The sequence below is a fragment of the Lolium perenne genome, chromosome 7 (assembly GCF_019359855.2).
Source record: "Lolium perenne isolate Kyuss_39 chromosome 7, Kyuss_2.0, whole genome shotgun sequence".
In the NCBI taxonomy this organism is placed as follows: domain Eukaryota; kingdom Viridiplantae; phylum Streptophyta; class Magnoliopsida; order Poales; family Poaceae; genus Lolium; species Lolium perenne.
The window spans coordinates 202,407,035-202,424,129 of record NC_067250.2 but is presented as its reverse complement, the minus strand read 5'-3'; the positions used below and the strand labels follow the sequence as shown (position 1 = coordinate 202,424,129).

General features: G+C 44.5%; 1 protein-coding gene across 1 annotated transcript; it reads left to right on the top strand.

The window, feature by feature from the left end:
- Nucleotides 1–460: 460 nt before the first annotated feature.
- Nucleotides 461–8,168, top strand: LOC127314462 (indole-3-acetaldehyde oxidase). The gene is made up of 10 exons (XM_051344932.2): nucleotides 461–781; nucleotides 2,967–4,628; nucleotides 5,000–5,262; nucleotides 5,400–5,609; nucleotides 5,695–5,913; nucleotides 5,998–6,963; nucleotides 7,065–7,160; nucleotides 7,238–7,336; nucleotides 7,426–7,615; nucleotides 7,728–8,168. The coding sequence occupies exons 1-10, from the start codon at nucleotides 616–618 to the stop codon at nucleotides 7,946–7,948; spliced, it is 4,092 nt and encodes a 1,363-aa protein (XP_051200892.1). The 5' UTR covers nucleotides 461–615; the 3' UTR covers nucleotides 7,949–8,168.
- The last annotated feature ends 8,927 nt before the right edge of the window (nucleotides 8,169–17,095 follow it).

Here is a 17,095-nt window from a genome sequence, read left to right as displayed (position 1 = left end):
GGTCGTAGGCGCTTGCTGCCTCCTTTGTGTTCAGCCATGTGCCAAGGTACCACTTGCACTAAGTTCCCCCTCTGGACATGGTACTAACAACAACACGAACATATCAACATAATAATAAACTAGCAATTTACACTACATACTAGCAATTTACACTAGACTAACATCAAAGAATTTAGACTAACAGCTTAAGATTAATAGTGTTTCGCAATTAGTAGGAATTTATTGTAGACACAAGAATATGCTATTATGTAGGTTTTTAAATTATTGCAATATTTTTTCCTTTTTTTATTCACGCTTCGGTGTCGCACATCAGTGATCGAGTAGGAATTATCCATGGCATATGTTCAACTTTTCTTTCGTTGGAGAGAGAATTTTGTAGACTAATGGCCGATGCTCCACCACGATTTGCACAGAGATTTGAAAAACAATGGCGAATAGTGACGGGCCACCCACGTGGGGAAGGATACACTTCATCGTTTTGCCCAATCAGATGGGATCAGCTAGCTAATCATGGTCAACTCCTCAGTCTCCTCACTCACTATGTGAGTGAAGTACTCCTCTGTACTTCTGTAGCATCTGGCAACCGAGAGGAATCCGGCGTCTGTTCGTGTGGCTATGGGGTCGTCGGGGAAGAAGGATGCGCTGGTGGGAGGGCGCCGGGTAGTGCTGGCCGTGAACGGCGTGAGGTACGAGGCGGCCGGCGCTGACCTCTCCATGTCGCTGATCGAGTTCCTGCGCACACGGACGGCCGTCAGGGGCCCTAAGCTTGGCTGCGCCGAAGGTGAGACACCATCCTCAAGAGTCAAGACCTCAACATCCGACCTCCTGCTTAATTAGTTGCCCGATCCGTCTACTTGAGTCTATAGTTGACTCCTAATATCACCCTTTTTTAGACGATTTCATGATTCTAGTCCGTGTGAATATTCCTGAATTTTTATAGAACTACTTCTCTATAGAATGTTGTTACGAGCATCTACGATCGTTTTGACACTTTTCTTAGAACTATAGATCACGAATTTTTGAACTGTAACCATGAAACCAAATTCATGTTTTCATTCTACCACAGTGGAGGTGCGATACCTTTGATTTCAGCAACGCCAAACTTTATTTTTCCTATGACGACTTTAACATTTCATCTTCTTAGCTAATATAGTTACGGAAGAGCTGTGGTTAAAATATTAAACACTCATTCACATCTCTTCATCCAACCGGCTGCAAACTAATATACTTAGTTTGCAACTGTTGAGGATCAAACACACACAAAAAAATATAAAAAAACACTGATTTTGCAAATGGAATTATTATAATCCATCACAACCTAAGAAAAATGCAAGTAGAAAAGTACTTCACAGATATGATTGGATCAAAAAATAGAAACATATGACTCGGATAAAATATTGGCCACTATACTTTCCTCATAGTGGAGCACATTGTGACAAACTAAATATTTGCCAATATACTTTCCTCATAGTGGAGCACATTGTGAGGAAAAATGTTAGCCACTATACTTCTCTCCTATGAAGTTGTTAAGAGTGGGAAGGTTGAGGCAGTTTGACATTGTGAGGGTGAAGTGGCATAATAAATTTATAAAAATACTAGCCTATCTGTTAGACTCAATAAGATACCATGTTTGGTTCTACTATATATAATCTGAAACATCTCCATCGAGGAGATATTTGATTAAGTAGATACTCCTTCCGTCCCATGATATGTTATGAGGCAGATAAATCCTCCGTAAATTGGAGTTGATGTTGCCAAAAATCAGAATTTTGATTAAGCAAAGTTGATCCCATAGGTAGTAAAGTTGTTATAAATGCATACTAGTTCACGCCGGAGAAAATTAATTTCAAAAAAAGTTTGGTAAAAAGATCTCCAAAACATTCCTTCTTTTACGGGTCGTCCAAAAAATGTTCATACTTGTATTTATCACTATTTTTGTTGAATTAATTAATATTTTCCAAAAGATATTCAAAGGTATGACTGTATGAGACATGTGCAAAGTATTACAAATTTGGCCCTCCTATTGAATTTGAATTTTTGTCATCCTTCAGTGCACTTTATAAGCTTTTAACACGCAGGCTAATCCTGTCGGTGTCAACGAGGAAGCTTATTCACACGGTCTTCTTTTCCCCCTTCTTTTTCCTCCCCCATCTGGCCATTTCTCCCGCCCCTTCTGCGACGCTTCCCGCGGCCTTTTCCTGCAGCTGGGTCGCCCGCTCGTATTCCCCAGAGGTGCGGTGGCAGCTTCCAGACAATCAGATTGCAGCGTCCGCGAGCGCGGGGGGTCGTATGACGCCGCCAGGCGCCAGCTAAATGCGCGGTCCAGCTCCAGCAGGAGGAGGCGGCTGAATGTACGAGGGACCCTGGTGTCAAACGTATCCTAGCGGCAACTCGCAGGTGTAACCATGTAAGGTAACCAGACGGAGCCTCTCCTATCCTATGGGGCCGCCCGCGCCGCCATCATCACCACCTGCTCGACGGTATGCTCGACGCCTACATACGTGCTTTCTCTGCTCGATCTTGACTGGAGGCGGCCCATAACTAATGCCTATTGTTCTGTGCCATCCTGTATTGAACGATTCGTGTTACTGTCAACAAACAGTGGCCTGGTTAGACATCATGTATCCTGTTTCCTGTCATGTCGTCCTTAAGCTTTGTACCCACTGTCTCATAATGGATTCTGTTCTTTGAAGATGAAACGCTAATCTATGACGGTACTTCATATGATTTTCGTATCCCCCCCGGAAACTGTGTGTGAATTGTCATCGAACATTTTCTTTCTCACTTGAACTAAGAGATCTTGGATGGCCCGCCTATCTGATAACTTCATTGCTCTAAATTGTGCCTAACCCAAAGCGCATGAAACACCACCACATATAATCAAATACTCCTAGTGCAGATGACATTACCGTTTCTGATATGTTATGATTGGTAATGTTTCTGATGTACAAGTCATGTTGCTGCAGGTGGATGCGGTGCATGTGTCGTCCTGATATCCAAGTATGACCCGTTCACTGAAGAGGTGAATGAGTTCTCGGCAAGCTCCTGCCTGACACTCCTTGGCAGTGTGAACCTATGCGCGGTGACCACCAGTGAGGGCATCGGCAACACAAAAGATGGCTTCCACCCTGTGCAGCAGCGCCTCTCTGGTTTTCACGCCTCGCAGTGCGGTTTCTGCACCCCAGGCATGTGCATGTCCATTTTCTCCGCACTCGTCAAGGCTGATAAGGAGGCTGGCCGCCCTGCCCCGCCTCAGGGCTTTTCCAAGCTCACCACCTCCGAAGCCGAGAAGGCTATCTCCGGCAACTTGTGCCGTTGTACCGGCTATAGGCCCATCATTGATGCCTGCAAGAGCTTCGCATCTGATGTTGACCTCGAGGACTTGGGCCTCAACTCCTTCTGGAAGAAAGGTACAGACCATGCAGATGTTAGCAAGCTTCCGGCGTACATCAGTGGCGCCATCTGCACCTTCCCGGAGTTCCTCAAATCTGAGATCAAGTCTTCAGTAAACCAAATGGACAATGTCCCAATCGAGATATCAGATGACGACGGCTGGTACCATCCTAGGAGCATAGCTGAGCTTCAAGTGCTGCTGAATTCCAACTGGTTTGATGTAAAATCAGTGAAGATTGTGGCTTCAAACACTGGCTCTGGTGTGTACAAGGAGCAAGATCTATATGACAAGTACATCGACATCAAAGGGATTCCAGAGCTTTCAGTCATCAACAGAAGCAGCAAGGGGGTTGAGATCGGAGCAGCTGTGTCCATCTCCAAAGCCATTGATGTTTTCTTGGATGGAAACCTTGTTTTTAGAAAGATCGCTGATCATCTGAACATGGTAGCTACACCATTTGTTCGGAACATGGCCACCGTCGGGGGAAACATAATCATGGCACAAAGGCTGCAGTTTCCGTCAGATATTGCAACCGTTCTTCTGGCTGCAGGTTCAACTGTCACCGTCCAGGTGGCTTCCAAGCGGCTGTGTTTTACATTGGAGGACTTCTTGGAGCAGCCTCCTTGTGATTCTAGAACCCTACTGCTCAACATATTTGTCCCAGATTGGGATTCAGATAATATGACATTTGAGACTTGTAGAGCATCTCCCCGTCCATTCGGCAATGCCGTCTCATATGTCAACTCTGCATTCTTGGCAAGGGTATCAGAGGCTTCATCATCAGGGGAGCTTCTCATTGAGGATATACGCCTGGCATTTGGTGCTTATGGAACCAAGCACGCTATCAAGGCTAGGAATGTTGAGGACTTCCTGAGGGGAAAATCAGTCAGTGCATCTGTAATGCTTGAAGCTATCAAGTTGCTTAAAGATGCTATTTCACCATCAGTAGGAACCACACATCCTGAATACAGAGTTAGCTTGGCAGTCAGTTTCCTGTTCAGTTTCCTGTCTTCCCTTGCTAGCAACCAGAATGAACCGGCAAGGACTGACCGTCTCAATGGGTCTGATACTAATGGAATCATGAACGGTGGTTCTGAGTCCTCATCGGTGAAGCATGTTAAGGTTGACATTGACTGTTTGTCAATTCGCTCAAGGCAGGAACTGATTTCCACAGAGGAATACAAACCAGTTGGCAAGCCTATCAAGAAAGCTGGTGCAGAGCTACAAGCTTCTGGTATATACTCTCATACAGTTTTCTTAAGCTAATCTAGCTTACAAGTGCTCCATTCAATTATCTTGAACTCTAGCTCTGGGTTAGTAGTGATTGATAGTGTTGATCAATCTTTGCAACTTAATGCTTGGCACTTAAACTTTTCAGATTTATCGAACTTGTAGTAGTGTTTATGATAATATTTATTCTGCATTCTTCATAGCAAAATCATTTGATAGTCCTTTTGTTCATCTTTAGTACATTTGGTGGATTAATGCTGAACCATCTGAAAAGCTTTATTCATGCATATTTGGCTTAGATCTTCTTTTGTAGCACTCACCATTCTATCTTAAAGTTAAAACATGCACTTGACACTATTCTTGATTCTTGCACAGGGGAAGCTGTGTACGTTGATGACATCCCTGCTCCGAAGGGTTGCCTCTATGGAGCATTTATCTACAGCACACATCCCCATGCTCGTATAAAAGGTATCAAGTTTAGATCATCTTTGGCTTCACAGAAGGTGATAACGGTTATTGATGCAAAGGACATTCCTAGTGGTGGGGAAAATATTGGATCCACCTTCGCATCATTAGGAGAGGAAGCGCTTTTTGCTGATTCGGTTTCTGAATTTGCTGGTCAAAATATTGGCATTGTGGTACTTCTTAACCACTTCAACTTTCTTTCTTTCTTTCTTTCTTTCTTTCTTTCTGATGAAGGTGGTTATGTTAATCCATAATTTTGAGGGATGATTTGAGCTTACTATAAAATTTTGTTTCTTTGCTTATAACTCAGATTGCAGAAACACAAGAGTATGCCCATATGGCGGTGAAACAAGCTGTCATCGAGTATAGCACCGAAAACCTTGAGCCACCAATTCTGACGATAGAGGATGCTGTCAAGCATAACAGCTACTTCCACCCTCCCCCCTTTTTAGCTCCTAAGCCAGTTGGCGATTTCAGCGAAGGAATGTATGAAGCTGATCACAAGATATTATCAGCAGAGGTACATGTCTTCATTTTGTTGAATAGTGTCTACATCCTAAGATTACTGAGAAGTATACTCACATCCAGTGTGTTTGCTTGCACAGGTGAAACTTGAATCCCAGTATTACTTCTACATGGAGATGCAAGCCGCCTTAGCTATTCCTGACGAAGATAACTGTATCACCGTCTACTCCTCGGCGCAAATGCCTGAGGCTACGCAAAGTGTCATTGCAAGGTGCCTTGGCATACCGTTCCATAATGTCCGTGTCATCACAAGAAGAGTTGGAGGTGGCTTTGGTGGGAAGGCGATGAAAGCAATGCATGTACGTGCCACGATTATACAACCAAAATTTACTTAAATATTTTAGTTGGCTCAATCTGATCACGAAATTTTCGGTACATATCAGGTTGCAAGTGCATGTGCAATTGCAGCATTCAAGCTGCGGCGTCCAGTTCGGATGTACCTTGACCGCAAGACAGACATGATCATGGCTGGAGGGCGGCACCCGATGAAGGTGAAGTACTCAGTTGGGATCAAGTCGGATGGCAGGGTCACAGCCTTGCACCTTGATCTCGGCATCAATGCTGGAATATCACCAGATTACAGCCCAGTTATGCCAAATGCTGTTATAGGGTCTCTGAAGAAGTACAACTGGGGTGCCCTCGCATTTGACATAAAGGTTTGTAAGACGAATGTTTCATCCAAGTCCGCAATGCGTGCTCCCGGTGAAGTGCAGGGTTCCTTCATCGCAGAAACTATCATCGAGCATGTTGCCTCAGCGCTCTCAGCTGACACCAACACCATCAGAAGGAAGAATCTCCATGACTTTGAGAGCCTTAAGGTGTTCTTCGGGGGCAGTGCGGGCGAGGCTTCGACCTATAGCCTTGTCACCATCTTCGATAAGCTGGCCTTGTCACCCGACTACCAGCTCAGGGCTGCGAGAGTTGAGCGTTTCAACAGCGGCAGCCGGTGGAAGAAGCGTGGTATTTCTTGCGTGCCAATCACATATGCGGTGACTCTCCGGCCAACTCCGGGGAGGGTGTCCATCTTGAACGATGGTTCCATCGCCGTCGAAGTTGGTGGAGTCGAGATAGGCCAAGGGCTATGGACCAAAGTGAAGCAGATGACAGCGTTCGTACTGGGGCAGCTATGCCCTGATGGTGGCGAAGGCCTTCTCGACAAGGTGCGTGTTATCCAGGCCGACTCATTGAGCATGATCCAGGGAGGCTGGACCGCCGGGAGCACCACCTCTGAAACTAGCTGCGAGGCTGTTCGACAGTCGTGCGCTGCACTTGTTGAGAGGCTCAAGCCTATCAAAGAGGACCTGGAGGCTAAGTCTGGCATGGTGGCATGGAGCTCCTTGATTGCTCAGGTGACGACAAATCTTTTGAAATTTCATTCTTTAAGTAACGTGGCAAGAATTTCCTGTGTTAATTTGTCAGATTACCATGTGCATATACTCCTTGTTTGCAGGCAACTATGGTGAGTGTGAACTTGTCGGCGCAAGCCTACTGGACCCCTGACCCAACTACCGCAAGTTATTTGAACTATGGAGCAGCTGTTAGTGAGGTACCATCATCCAAATTGTAGCAGCTGTATTACAAGTGATGCAGGTCTGATTTGCAATCTGAATATGAACATTTCAGGTGGAAGTTGATGTCCTGACAGGAGCAACCACGATCCTCAGGAGCGATCTGGTTTATGACTGTGGGCAAAGCCTGAATCCTGCGGTAGACTTGGGCCAGGTTAGCTCCGAGACAACTGGCTGTTCGATAGACATCATTGTCTGGATGATATGTGGCTGCTCTGAATTCTGTTCTTGGGTTTTACTCAGGTTGAAGGTGCATTCGTGCAAGGGATAGGATTCTTCACAAACGAAGAGTACACAACTAACTCCGACGGCCTGGTCATCAACGACGGGACATGGACATACAAGATCCCAACAGTGGACACCATCCCGAAACAGTTCAACGTCGAGCTCTATAACAGCCCTCGCAATCAGAAACATGTCCTCTCCTCGAAAGGTGAAACTTGCGATCTCTCTAGCATGGTTCCATTTCATCAGAACTCTTCAACTCTGAGCTTGCCTGCTGCAACAGCAATCTTGACACTGTGTGGTCATATCTTTGCTTTCAGCCTCTGGTGAGCCTCCCTTGCTCCTCGCATCCTCGGTGCACTGTGCAATGAGGGAAGCCATCAGAGCAGCCAGGAAGGAGTTCTCAGTTTGCACAGGACAGGCAAACTCCCCGATCACGTTCCAGATGGATGTGCCGGCAACGATGGTTGCAGTAAAGGAGCTCTGCGGCCTCGATGTTGTCGAGAAACATCTCGAGAGCCTCTTGGCCGCAAAGGCGTGAAGAACCAACAGAATCAGGAACTTAGCCTAGCTTCCCTCATTTCATTAGGAGGCTAGGAGCAGATTACATGGAAAAAATGATAGAAATGTGAGAACGCATTACTTGATAAGCTGGCATGTAGTTTGCCAACCTATTAATGATCACGTTGGGTTGTTAGACATGGGAAACTATGCTTGGTTTTTAACTTTATAACAAGTGGCTTCGGAAGCTAGAGAATTGGTGGGATCATGGTTTTAAATAGCCGGCTATAGCCTGACTATAGCCCGGCTATAACCTTTCGGGAGACCTACCGCTGCGGCTATGCCCTTTATAGGCTAAATGAGAAAAAACCGCTAATAGCCGGCTATAGCCCAATTTAGTCCCTATTTAGCCTTTAATTTAGCCGCTAAACCTCATGCATTTTAAATTTCTCTTCTCTTCTCTTTTTTATTTCTTATTTTCCGAATTTGCGTTCAATATAATTAGATAAAACTTGTGAGTTGAATAACTGAATACTTATTTGACTTGAATAGTAGAATAATTTGTATCACGAACCGTATTTGAGTCATAGTTTTCCTCTTCTTTTGGTATGAAATATTTCAAATTGTTTAAAAAGGCTAAATGGAATAGCCCGCTATAACCCGGTTATAGCTTTCTATAGCCTCCAAAAAAATCGCGGCTAAATGAATTAGCCCGCTATTTTAAACTATGATTGGTATGGATGCTGCCACCTGTAGAAATGTACTTGCTCTAAATGTGCAAGTTCTGTGACCTGATGACTGAGTGACCGATCCGAAATATGGCCTGATGACTGAGTGAAAGTTCTATTGCACCTTTGCAATTATGTGCCAACGTCCTAAATATAAATTGGCAGAACTCTCTCTCCTAAAACTTCCAGGACGTGTTTGCTGCAATTGTGAACCATATGTATCTTGGAAGAAATGACAACCATTGGCATAACCCTGCGTGTAGTAAGAAAATGATGCATATAATGGCGACAAATGACAACCATATGTATACCATACATATACTGGAATAAAATTAGCAAAATTTATCTTATTTGTCCTAGTCTGTTCCTGAGGCGTTCGTGGCAATATATTATCGAGGGGCGAACTGCTGAACACATCTAGGAACCTTGGTGTGGATCGTCCACAACGGAGGTGGCCTATCCGACGGCTGCACTATGAGCCGCCGCCACATGAGAAACAAAAAAATCACGCTCTGGTGCTGATGGTTCTATCGTGAAGGGAGGGTAAGAAGTGGAAAATGCCCCTCTGAGGGCTCGTTTGGCTGTTCGGGCCAAACTTCCCCAGGTAAATATTCCCGGCCGGAAATAGGCAGAAACAGGAGAAAACCCTCGGGATTATATTCCCGACCTTCGGACTAGGTGCAAAATCTCCCCGGGAAAAGGCCGGGATCCCGCCAGGTTTTCTGTAACCAAACCAGCCCTGAGAGGGAAATGACGGGCTTGCACTCCGTCATGGACGGCCTGATTTACCTACTACTGTAGTATGAGGGTACTATAAAAGTTCCTATATACTACATGGCATGCATGGATGCAAATGTAAGGACGTGTTTGGTTATCATTGTCGTGGAGCGAGGCTCCAGAAAAACACATGTTTCTGGCCTAGTAAGGCCCGGCCCTATAAAAACCATTAAAAAAAAAGGCGATGTCTGGTTATTTGGTAGCTCGGATCACATGGGGTGGGCTTTGAAAAGATTCACGGTTATGTATTTGATTCCGGTTGCGTCATGCATGCCATTCGAGACTTGCATCTTGGCATTGAAGACAAGGGAAATCTTCTCCCTTTTCACCCCAATAGGCTAGGCCCCAAGGAAAATGGCCGATTCGGTGGTAACCATAGAAGTGCTTTGGGGTTTCATTTTTTTCTGGTGTTTCTTTTTTCCAAATCTGAATATTTTGAACAATTTTTGAATTTCAACAAACTTTTGAAACTCATTTTTTTTTCAAAATATGAACAATTTTAAAGTCTAAACTTTTTTGAATTTCAAATTTTAATTGAAACTGGATATTTTGAACAAATTTCAAAATATGAACCTTTTCAATATTTGAACATTTTTCGAATTTCAAATTTTTTTAATCTGAATATTTTGACCAATTTTCGAATTTCAACAAATATCAAAGATATGAAATTTTCAAAAATTAAAATTTTCAAATCTAAAATTTTTAGATTTTAAAAAATTTTAGAATATGATTTTTTTTTCAAAAATATTTTTTTTTGGAATCTAAACATTTTTTAAAAACAAAATATCTTTGAAACAAAGCAGACAAAATCGTAACAACAAAAAAAAACCAAACATAAAACCTAAAAGACTGGATGGAAAAAGGGATTCAAAATATATGGGCCCAGCTCACGCTACCACTAGGGATTGGTAGGACGTTGTCAGTTCATTTGGTATCTCCGGCTGTAATGTGGTAAGCTTCTAAAAGATTCTAGATTGTATGTTTGGTTGTGGCCGCGCATGCCAGTGAGACTCATCAGCTTGGAGCTCAAAACAAGGGGAATAATCTCCCTTTTTTCTCCTAAATGGGCCATGCCCTTGGGGAAATGGCCGATTCGGTCGAAGCTATGGAGCCTTCCCTGGAGTCTTCCCTGGAGTGCTTTAAGGTTTGCGCCGTAAGACCTTTTTAGAGCCCAGTTGTTTGGTAGTCCAAAAAAAACATCTTTCTGATCTCATACTCTCTACCTATTGGTTTGCGAGCTACCAAACTCGCACTAAGAAAGCGAACTTTACGCATGTTTCTTCATCCTCGTGCAAAGGAAACTTCTAGTGACGCGCATTGTAAACTTGTACGATACGAAAGCCTCGACTCCACCTCCTATATAAAGGGGAGTCGATGGAGAAAGAAAGAATCGAATCATTGTCAACACACACCCTAGTTTTTTTTATAGTCGAGCACCTTTTCGGCTGAAACCTTTGAGATCTACTTGCACTCTACTTTCCGCGAAACCCCAGTCTACAACTTGTAGGCATTGACAAGTTAATACCTTGTCAATTGGTGCCGTCTGTGGGAATTGGAGGCGACAAGGAGCTGATCTCGATGGCACGTTCAACATCAAGGACATCATCAATAGCAAGCAACACGATGGACGGAGGTAAACATGTCAAACTTGATCTCGTCGATTTTGTTCCTCACCCTCCCGCCCGTTTGCATGCATATGTCGATCTGGAGGAGTCGATGGAGATGATGTTCGGGAGCTTCCACTTCCGCATCGGGAGAGAAGGATCACATCGTCTGGCGGCACCGATTTTTTTGGAACCGTTAGCGGCCGATTCGGATTTCTCGGGATCATCATCATCAATCGGGTCAGGCGACGAGGAGGCTTCGCCGCCAAGCTACATCAAGCCCACCGCCGGCGGAGAACTCGCCGATCTGCTCGGCGACATGTCTTTCAGGTCGTTCACGGATTCCGATCTGGACAGCGACTCAGAGAGCATCGACAGTTTCGACTTCATCGACATATCCACTTCTATTCGGGAGGTCTTCGCCGATCGTTATGACGGTGTCACCGACCCTGAAGATGAAAACACAATGACAAAATATCACCAAGTCTACGTGATTGGAGAAGCAAGCCGACAAGAAGATGAAGCGTCGGAAGCTTTCGATGATTTGGGCAACCCGTACATTGACCCCGCGAATCTCACCCGCGGAACAGGCCCCAAATACGTCGGCCCCACACCGCGAGAGATGGTGCATCTACCGCAAGCAGTGTGGGATAGAGCTGGAAGAGCTATGAACGACATATAGCCGATGACCACAACAACCACGTCAGAAGAATTGCAAGCATACAATTATAGACTCGCTCGTGCTGGACGTGAGCTGGGAAAACAAAGAAAAATACTGGATGATAGAAGAGCCGAAGCTTCCGCGTCAAGTGCGTGCAGGGCCAACCTGAGCCGACAATCAGGATCAACGGGAGATAGTCACAGAGCAGCACGCGCGAGAGGAAGATCTCGGCTAGCTAATGTGCCTCAGCACAAAAGAGAGAACCTGATACAAAACCTCGACATGTCCTTTATGTCGATAGATACAAGAGCGGAAGCAGGATATATGGCGACACATGCTTTCATATTAGCATCCAAGCCACCCGCAGGAGATCCCAGGAAGCATTGTATAACATAGCTATGGCAGGAGTTGGAGTCATGGGGACAACGATACAAGGAGCGAGTACACCGCAACCCGAGAGCACACCAAGGCAAAATAACCCTCAACCTACTTCGGCAGCGCGAGATCCTCCTCGAGCGGGGGACGCAAGAGATACGATGATACAAGCACGAGTTGATAGAGCACGGCAGGAGAGAAGAGAACGTCGGCACTCACCAGAAGTTGACAAAGAGGATATGTGCGGGCACCCTTGTTTTACTCGACGAGTCCGTAAAACTCGGGTTCCTTCTGGGTTTAAGTTACCTGATGATTATAAAAAAGTTCAATGGCTTGCAAGATCCAAAGGATTGGCTGGTAGATTACCTGGAAACGGTGAAGTTAACAGGTGGAACTAGAGCAACTGCCATGCAGAGCATCCAGGTTCACCTCAGTGGAGCCGCAAGATCGTGGATAAAGAAATTACCGGAAGGATCCATCGACAGCTGGGAGACTTTCGAGGACTTGTTCGTGAAAAACTTCCGCTCAACATGCAAGAAACCTGCATCAATAGAGGTGTTGAGGGCCTACAAGCAAAAGTATGATGAACCAATGAGGATGTATATCCATCGATGGAACATCATAAAAAATTCGGCAGAAAACATATTTGACGAAAGAGCAATCGACGCATTTGTTGCGGGGATACGAAGAAGAGATTTAATAGAGGATTTGGGCAGATCTAGGCCAAGAACAATAGCAGATCTGATGGAGATAGCGAATCGTTGGGCGGATGGCGAAGATGATGTTCATAATAAATGGCACAGATCACCCGAGGAAGATCGCAACAGACATAACAACAAAAATAGACGACGATATTCTCGTTAGTTCTCAGATTATGACGGTCCCAGCCAAGTGGCGGCTGGCTTCCGAGGAAACAGTGGAGGAAATCATCAGGATGACTACCAGAGAGGTAACGAACAGCGCAATGATCATAGAGATGCGCCAAGCTCCAACAGACAAAATAATCGGCCAAGGTTCCCGAGGCCATACAATATATCACCTGAAGATCTTTTGAATGGGCCATGCCAGATGCACTTTTTCCTCGACAGTGAAGGGAAAAGACATTCAGGGCACCTTCAGAAGGACTGCCGAACATTCCTAGCTCTGCATAGATATGCGGAGCATACAAATGCATAAGCAACAAACAGGGGGCCAAGGAGTGAGGTTCACTTGCCTCCACCACCCGCAATTACTAGCGAAAATCATCATCAGTTGCAGTTGGCGGTAGCTCCAACCAACAATGGCCCTTACATTGACACAATAGGAGCAGTGTCAATGATTCAGAAAGGGAGACCCTCGAATAGGACGCAAAAGGTAATTTCGTGATAAGTATACATGGCAGAGAAGATGCCTCCACCAACCATCGAGTACCTTAATTGGTCGGGACAGGACATAGGATTTACTCAAGCGGATCACCCACCTCAAGTTCCATGACCGGGACAAGCAGCTATGATTTTACTGGCAGTGATTGTAGGATTTGAGGTCTCGCGTATATTCATAGATGGAGGGAGCAGCTTGAACCTCATATACGCAGACACCTTGAGGAAGATGAAATCTGACACCAATAGATACGCGTTTTCATGGCATCACACCAGAGAAGCCGAACTATCCTTTGGGAAAGATAAACCTCGACGTACAATTTGGAACCCGAGAAAATTACAGGAGGGAGAAGTTGGAGTTTGAGGTTATCGACTTTCCATCACAATATCATGCTATACTGGGACGACCGGCGTATGCCAGATTCATGGCTGTACCATATTACACATACCTGTTATGGAGGATTCCCGGTCCCAACGGCCCAATCACAGTGAAGGGAAGTTTTGCTCTAGCGGATAAATGTGACAAAGACTTTCATAAGCTTTCCGAAAGCTTCGGGATGCAGACTGAGTATGAAGCTTCTAAGCTCACCACCAACTACGACGTGCTACCCGATGGAGGAAGGCCACTGATGACCCACAAGTATAGGGGGTGTATCGTAGTATCTTCGATAAGTAAGAATGTCGATCCCAACGAGGAGCAGAAGGTGTTGACAAGCAGTTTCGATGAAGGATTCACTGTAAATGCTAACAGACAAGTATTCAGGGGGGTTTGATGTAACAGTTGAATAAAGTACGAGTATGTAAAGTGCGAGAGTAATAATTGCAGCGAGTGGCCCAATCCTTTTTAGCACAAAGGACAAGCCGGTTTGTTTACTTATAATGACCAAACGTTCTCGAGGACACACGGGATTTTAGTCTAGTGCTTTCGCTACATACGGCTAAATAATCTTCATTGTTGTGATAAGTGTTGTGTGGGTGAACCTATGCTAATGTACCGCCCTTCCTAGGACTAATACATACTTGTGATTATACCCCTTGCAAGCATCCGCAACTACAAGAAAGTAATTAAGAAATAAATCTAACCACAGCCTTAAACTCTGAGATCCTGCGATCCCTCCTGCATCGATATACCAACGGGGGTTTAGGTTTCTGTCACTCCGGCAACCCCGCAATTGGCAAACGAATACAAGATGCATTCCCCTAGGCCCATAAATGGTGAAGTGTCATGTAGTCGACGTTCACATGACACCACTAGAAGAATAACACCACAACTTAAATATCACACCATTGAATATTACTCATCCATAGTTCACTACTAACATTTAGACTTCACCCATGTCCTCAAGAACTAAACGAACTACTCACGAGACATCATACGGAACATGATCAGAGGTGATATGATGATGAATAACAATCTGAACATAAATTTGGTTCAATGGTTTCACTCAATAGCATCAACAACAAGTAGAAATCGATACCGGGAGAGTTTCCCCTATCAAACAATCAAGATCAAACCCAAATTGCTATGGCGGTGACGGTGTCCAGCGGTGATGACGACGGTGATGATGGTGGAGATGATGATGATGGTGATGGCGATGATGTCCAGCTCGATGACGGTGACGATGGCGTCGATTTCCCTCCCGAGGGAATTTCCCCGGCGGATTCCTGCCCGCCGGAGAGCTCTTTCTCTCGGTGTTCTCCGCCCGCAGAGGCGGTTGTAACTTTTCGCGAGGTACCCTCTCGTGGCTTAGGTCTTCGGGACGAAGGGTTTGGCGAAGAAAAGGAGGCGAAAGGGGCCGTGGGCCCTCCACACCACATGGCGGCGCGGCCAGGGCCCGGGCCGCGCCGCCTAGGGTGTGGGCCCACCCTGGCTCCTCCTGGCTCCTCCTTCTGGCTTCCTCCGTCATCTTGAAAAATAGGATTTTTGGTATAATTTCCTTCCAGAGTTGATCTTCCGAAATATTGCGTTCTGACGGTGCTTTTTCAGCAAAATCCTGGCTCCGGTGTTCGATCCTCCAATAATGATGAAACATGCAAAATAAATGAAATAACATAAGTAATGTGTCCCAATATGAAATATATCAATGAATAACAGCAAATTATGATATAAAATAGTGATGCAAATTGGACGTATCAACTCCCCCCAAGCTTAGACTTCGCTTGTCCCCAAGCGAAACTGAGCTCGATAGACATGACCACATGTTTATGGAGTGAAGAGTCGATAAATAAAATACGGACAAGAAGCATCATATTCATTCACACAGGACATTATAGTAGACAACCTCTTATAACTCATATTGAAACAAGTATAGGGTAATCACAAGTAAAGGTGCATGAGAAATCATGATTGGTGATGGCAAACTTCGTTCTTGGTCAGAGAACAACTAACAGATTATATTTATCTTATTGAGCAGCACTCTCATGTTAGAGTTTATAAGGCACAACTTGCATACTCAATCATAATGGTCTTCTCATGATCATTGATAACTTGCAAAGCTATATTCATTCAGATAAAACTTGTACTAAACAAGGAAGAATAAAAGACATGATGTAGCAAATCACAATATAATGGTTTGATCACAACTACTCAAATGCTTGCTTGAGATGGAGGGAAATAGGTTTACTGACTCAACATAAAGTAAAAGACAGGCCCTTCGCAGAGGGAAGCAGGGATTAAATCATGTGCTAGAGCTTTTTTCAGTTTTTGCAATCATATAAAGAGAATAAAAGTAACATTTTGAGAAGTGTTTGTTGTTGTCAACGACTGGTAGCGGGTACTCTAACCCCCTTGCCAGACAACCTCCTAAGAGCGGCTCCCATATTATTTTCATTTTGTGTGGCATTCCTTCCAACCTTTCTTTCACAAACCATGGCTAACCGAATCCTCGGGTGCCTGCCAACAATCTCATACCATGAAGGAGTGCCTTTTTATTTTAGTTTTATTAGGATGATGACACTCCCCCCAACCTTTGCTTACACAAGCCATGGCTAACCGAATCCTTCGGGTGCCGTCCATCAATCACATACCATGGAGGAGTGTCTATTTAGTTTAATTAATTTGGGACTGGGAATCCCATTGCCAGCTCTTTTTGCAGAATTATTGGATAAGCGGATGAAACCACTAGTCCATTGGTGAAAGTTGCCCAACAAGATTGAAAGATAAAACACCACATACTTCCTCATGAGCTATGAAACATTAACACAAATAAGAGATACTAAGTTTTGAATTGTTTAAAGGTAGCACATGAAGTATTTACTTGGAATGGCAGAAAATACCATGTAGTAGGTAGGTATGGTGGACACAAATGGCATAGGTTTGGGTTAAGGTTTGGATGCACGAGAAGTATTCCCTCTCAGTACAGGTCTTTGGCTAGCAAGGTTAATTAGCAAGCATAAGAGTCGAGGGAAACAAACTAATATACATGTGATAGAAACAATCATGCATCTTCCTTGTAAGCACAAACAATTTTACTTCAGAATAGTAAGCTATGAGCTAACAAGAAAGACAATGAAACATCTACAGGTATTTCTCTTTTCTATTTAAACCTTAAAGTGTTGTTGCTATTGACCCATGCTAAGTTTGCCAAAACCAAATAGATTTATTCAATGCTCCCAAAGTGATACCAATACTAACAACAAGGTGAATCATATAGTAAAGATTGCAAACTAAAATAAGATGTGCAA

Bases quoted from the DNA above. Each gene is read 5' to 3' on its own strand.
- LOC127314462 (XM_051344932.2), top strand. From the start codon at position 616: ATGGGGTCGTCGGGGAAGAAGGATGCGCTGGTGGGAGGGCGCCGGGTA. The intron at 5,263-5,399 runs GTACTTCTTAAC...CTTATAACTCAG, and splicing joins GTCAAAATATTGGCATTGTG to ATTGCAGAAACACAAGAGTA. The intron at 5,610-5,694 runs GTACATGTCTTC...TTGCTTGCACAG, and splicing joins ACAAGATATTATCAGCAGAG to GTGAAACTTGAATCCCAGTA.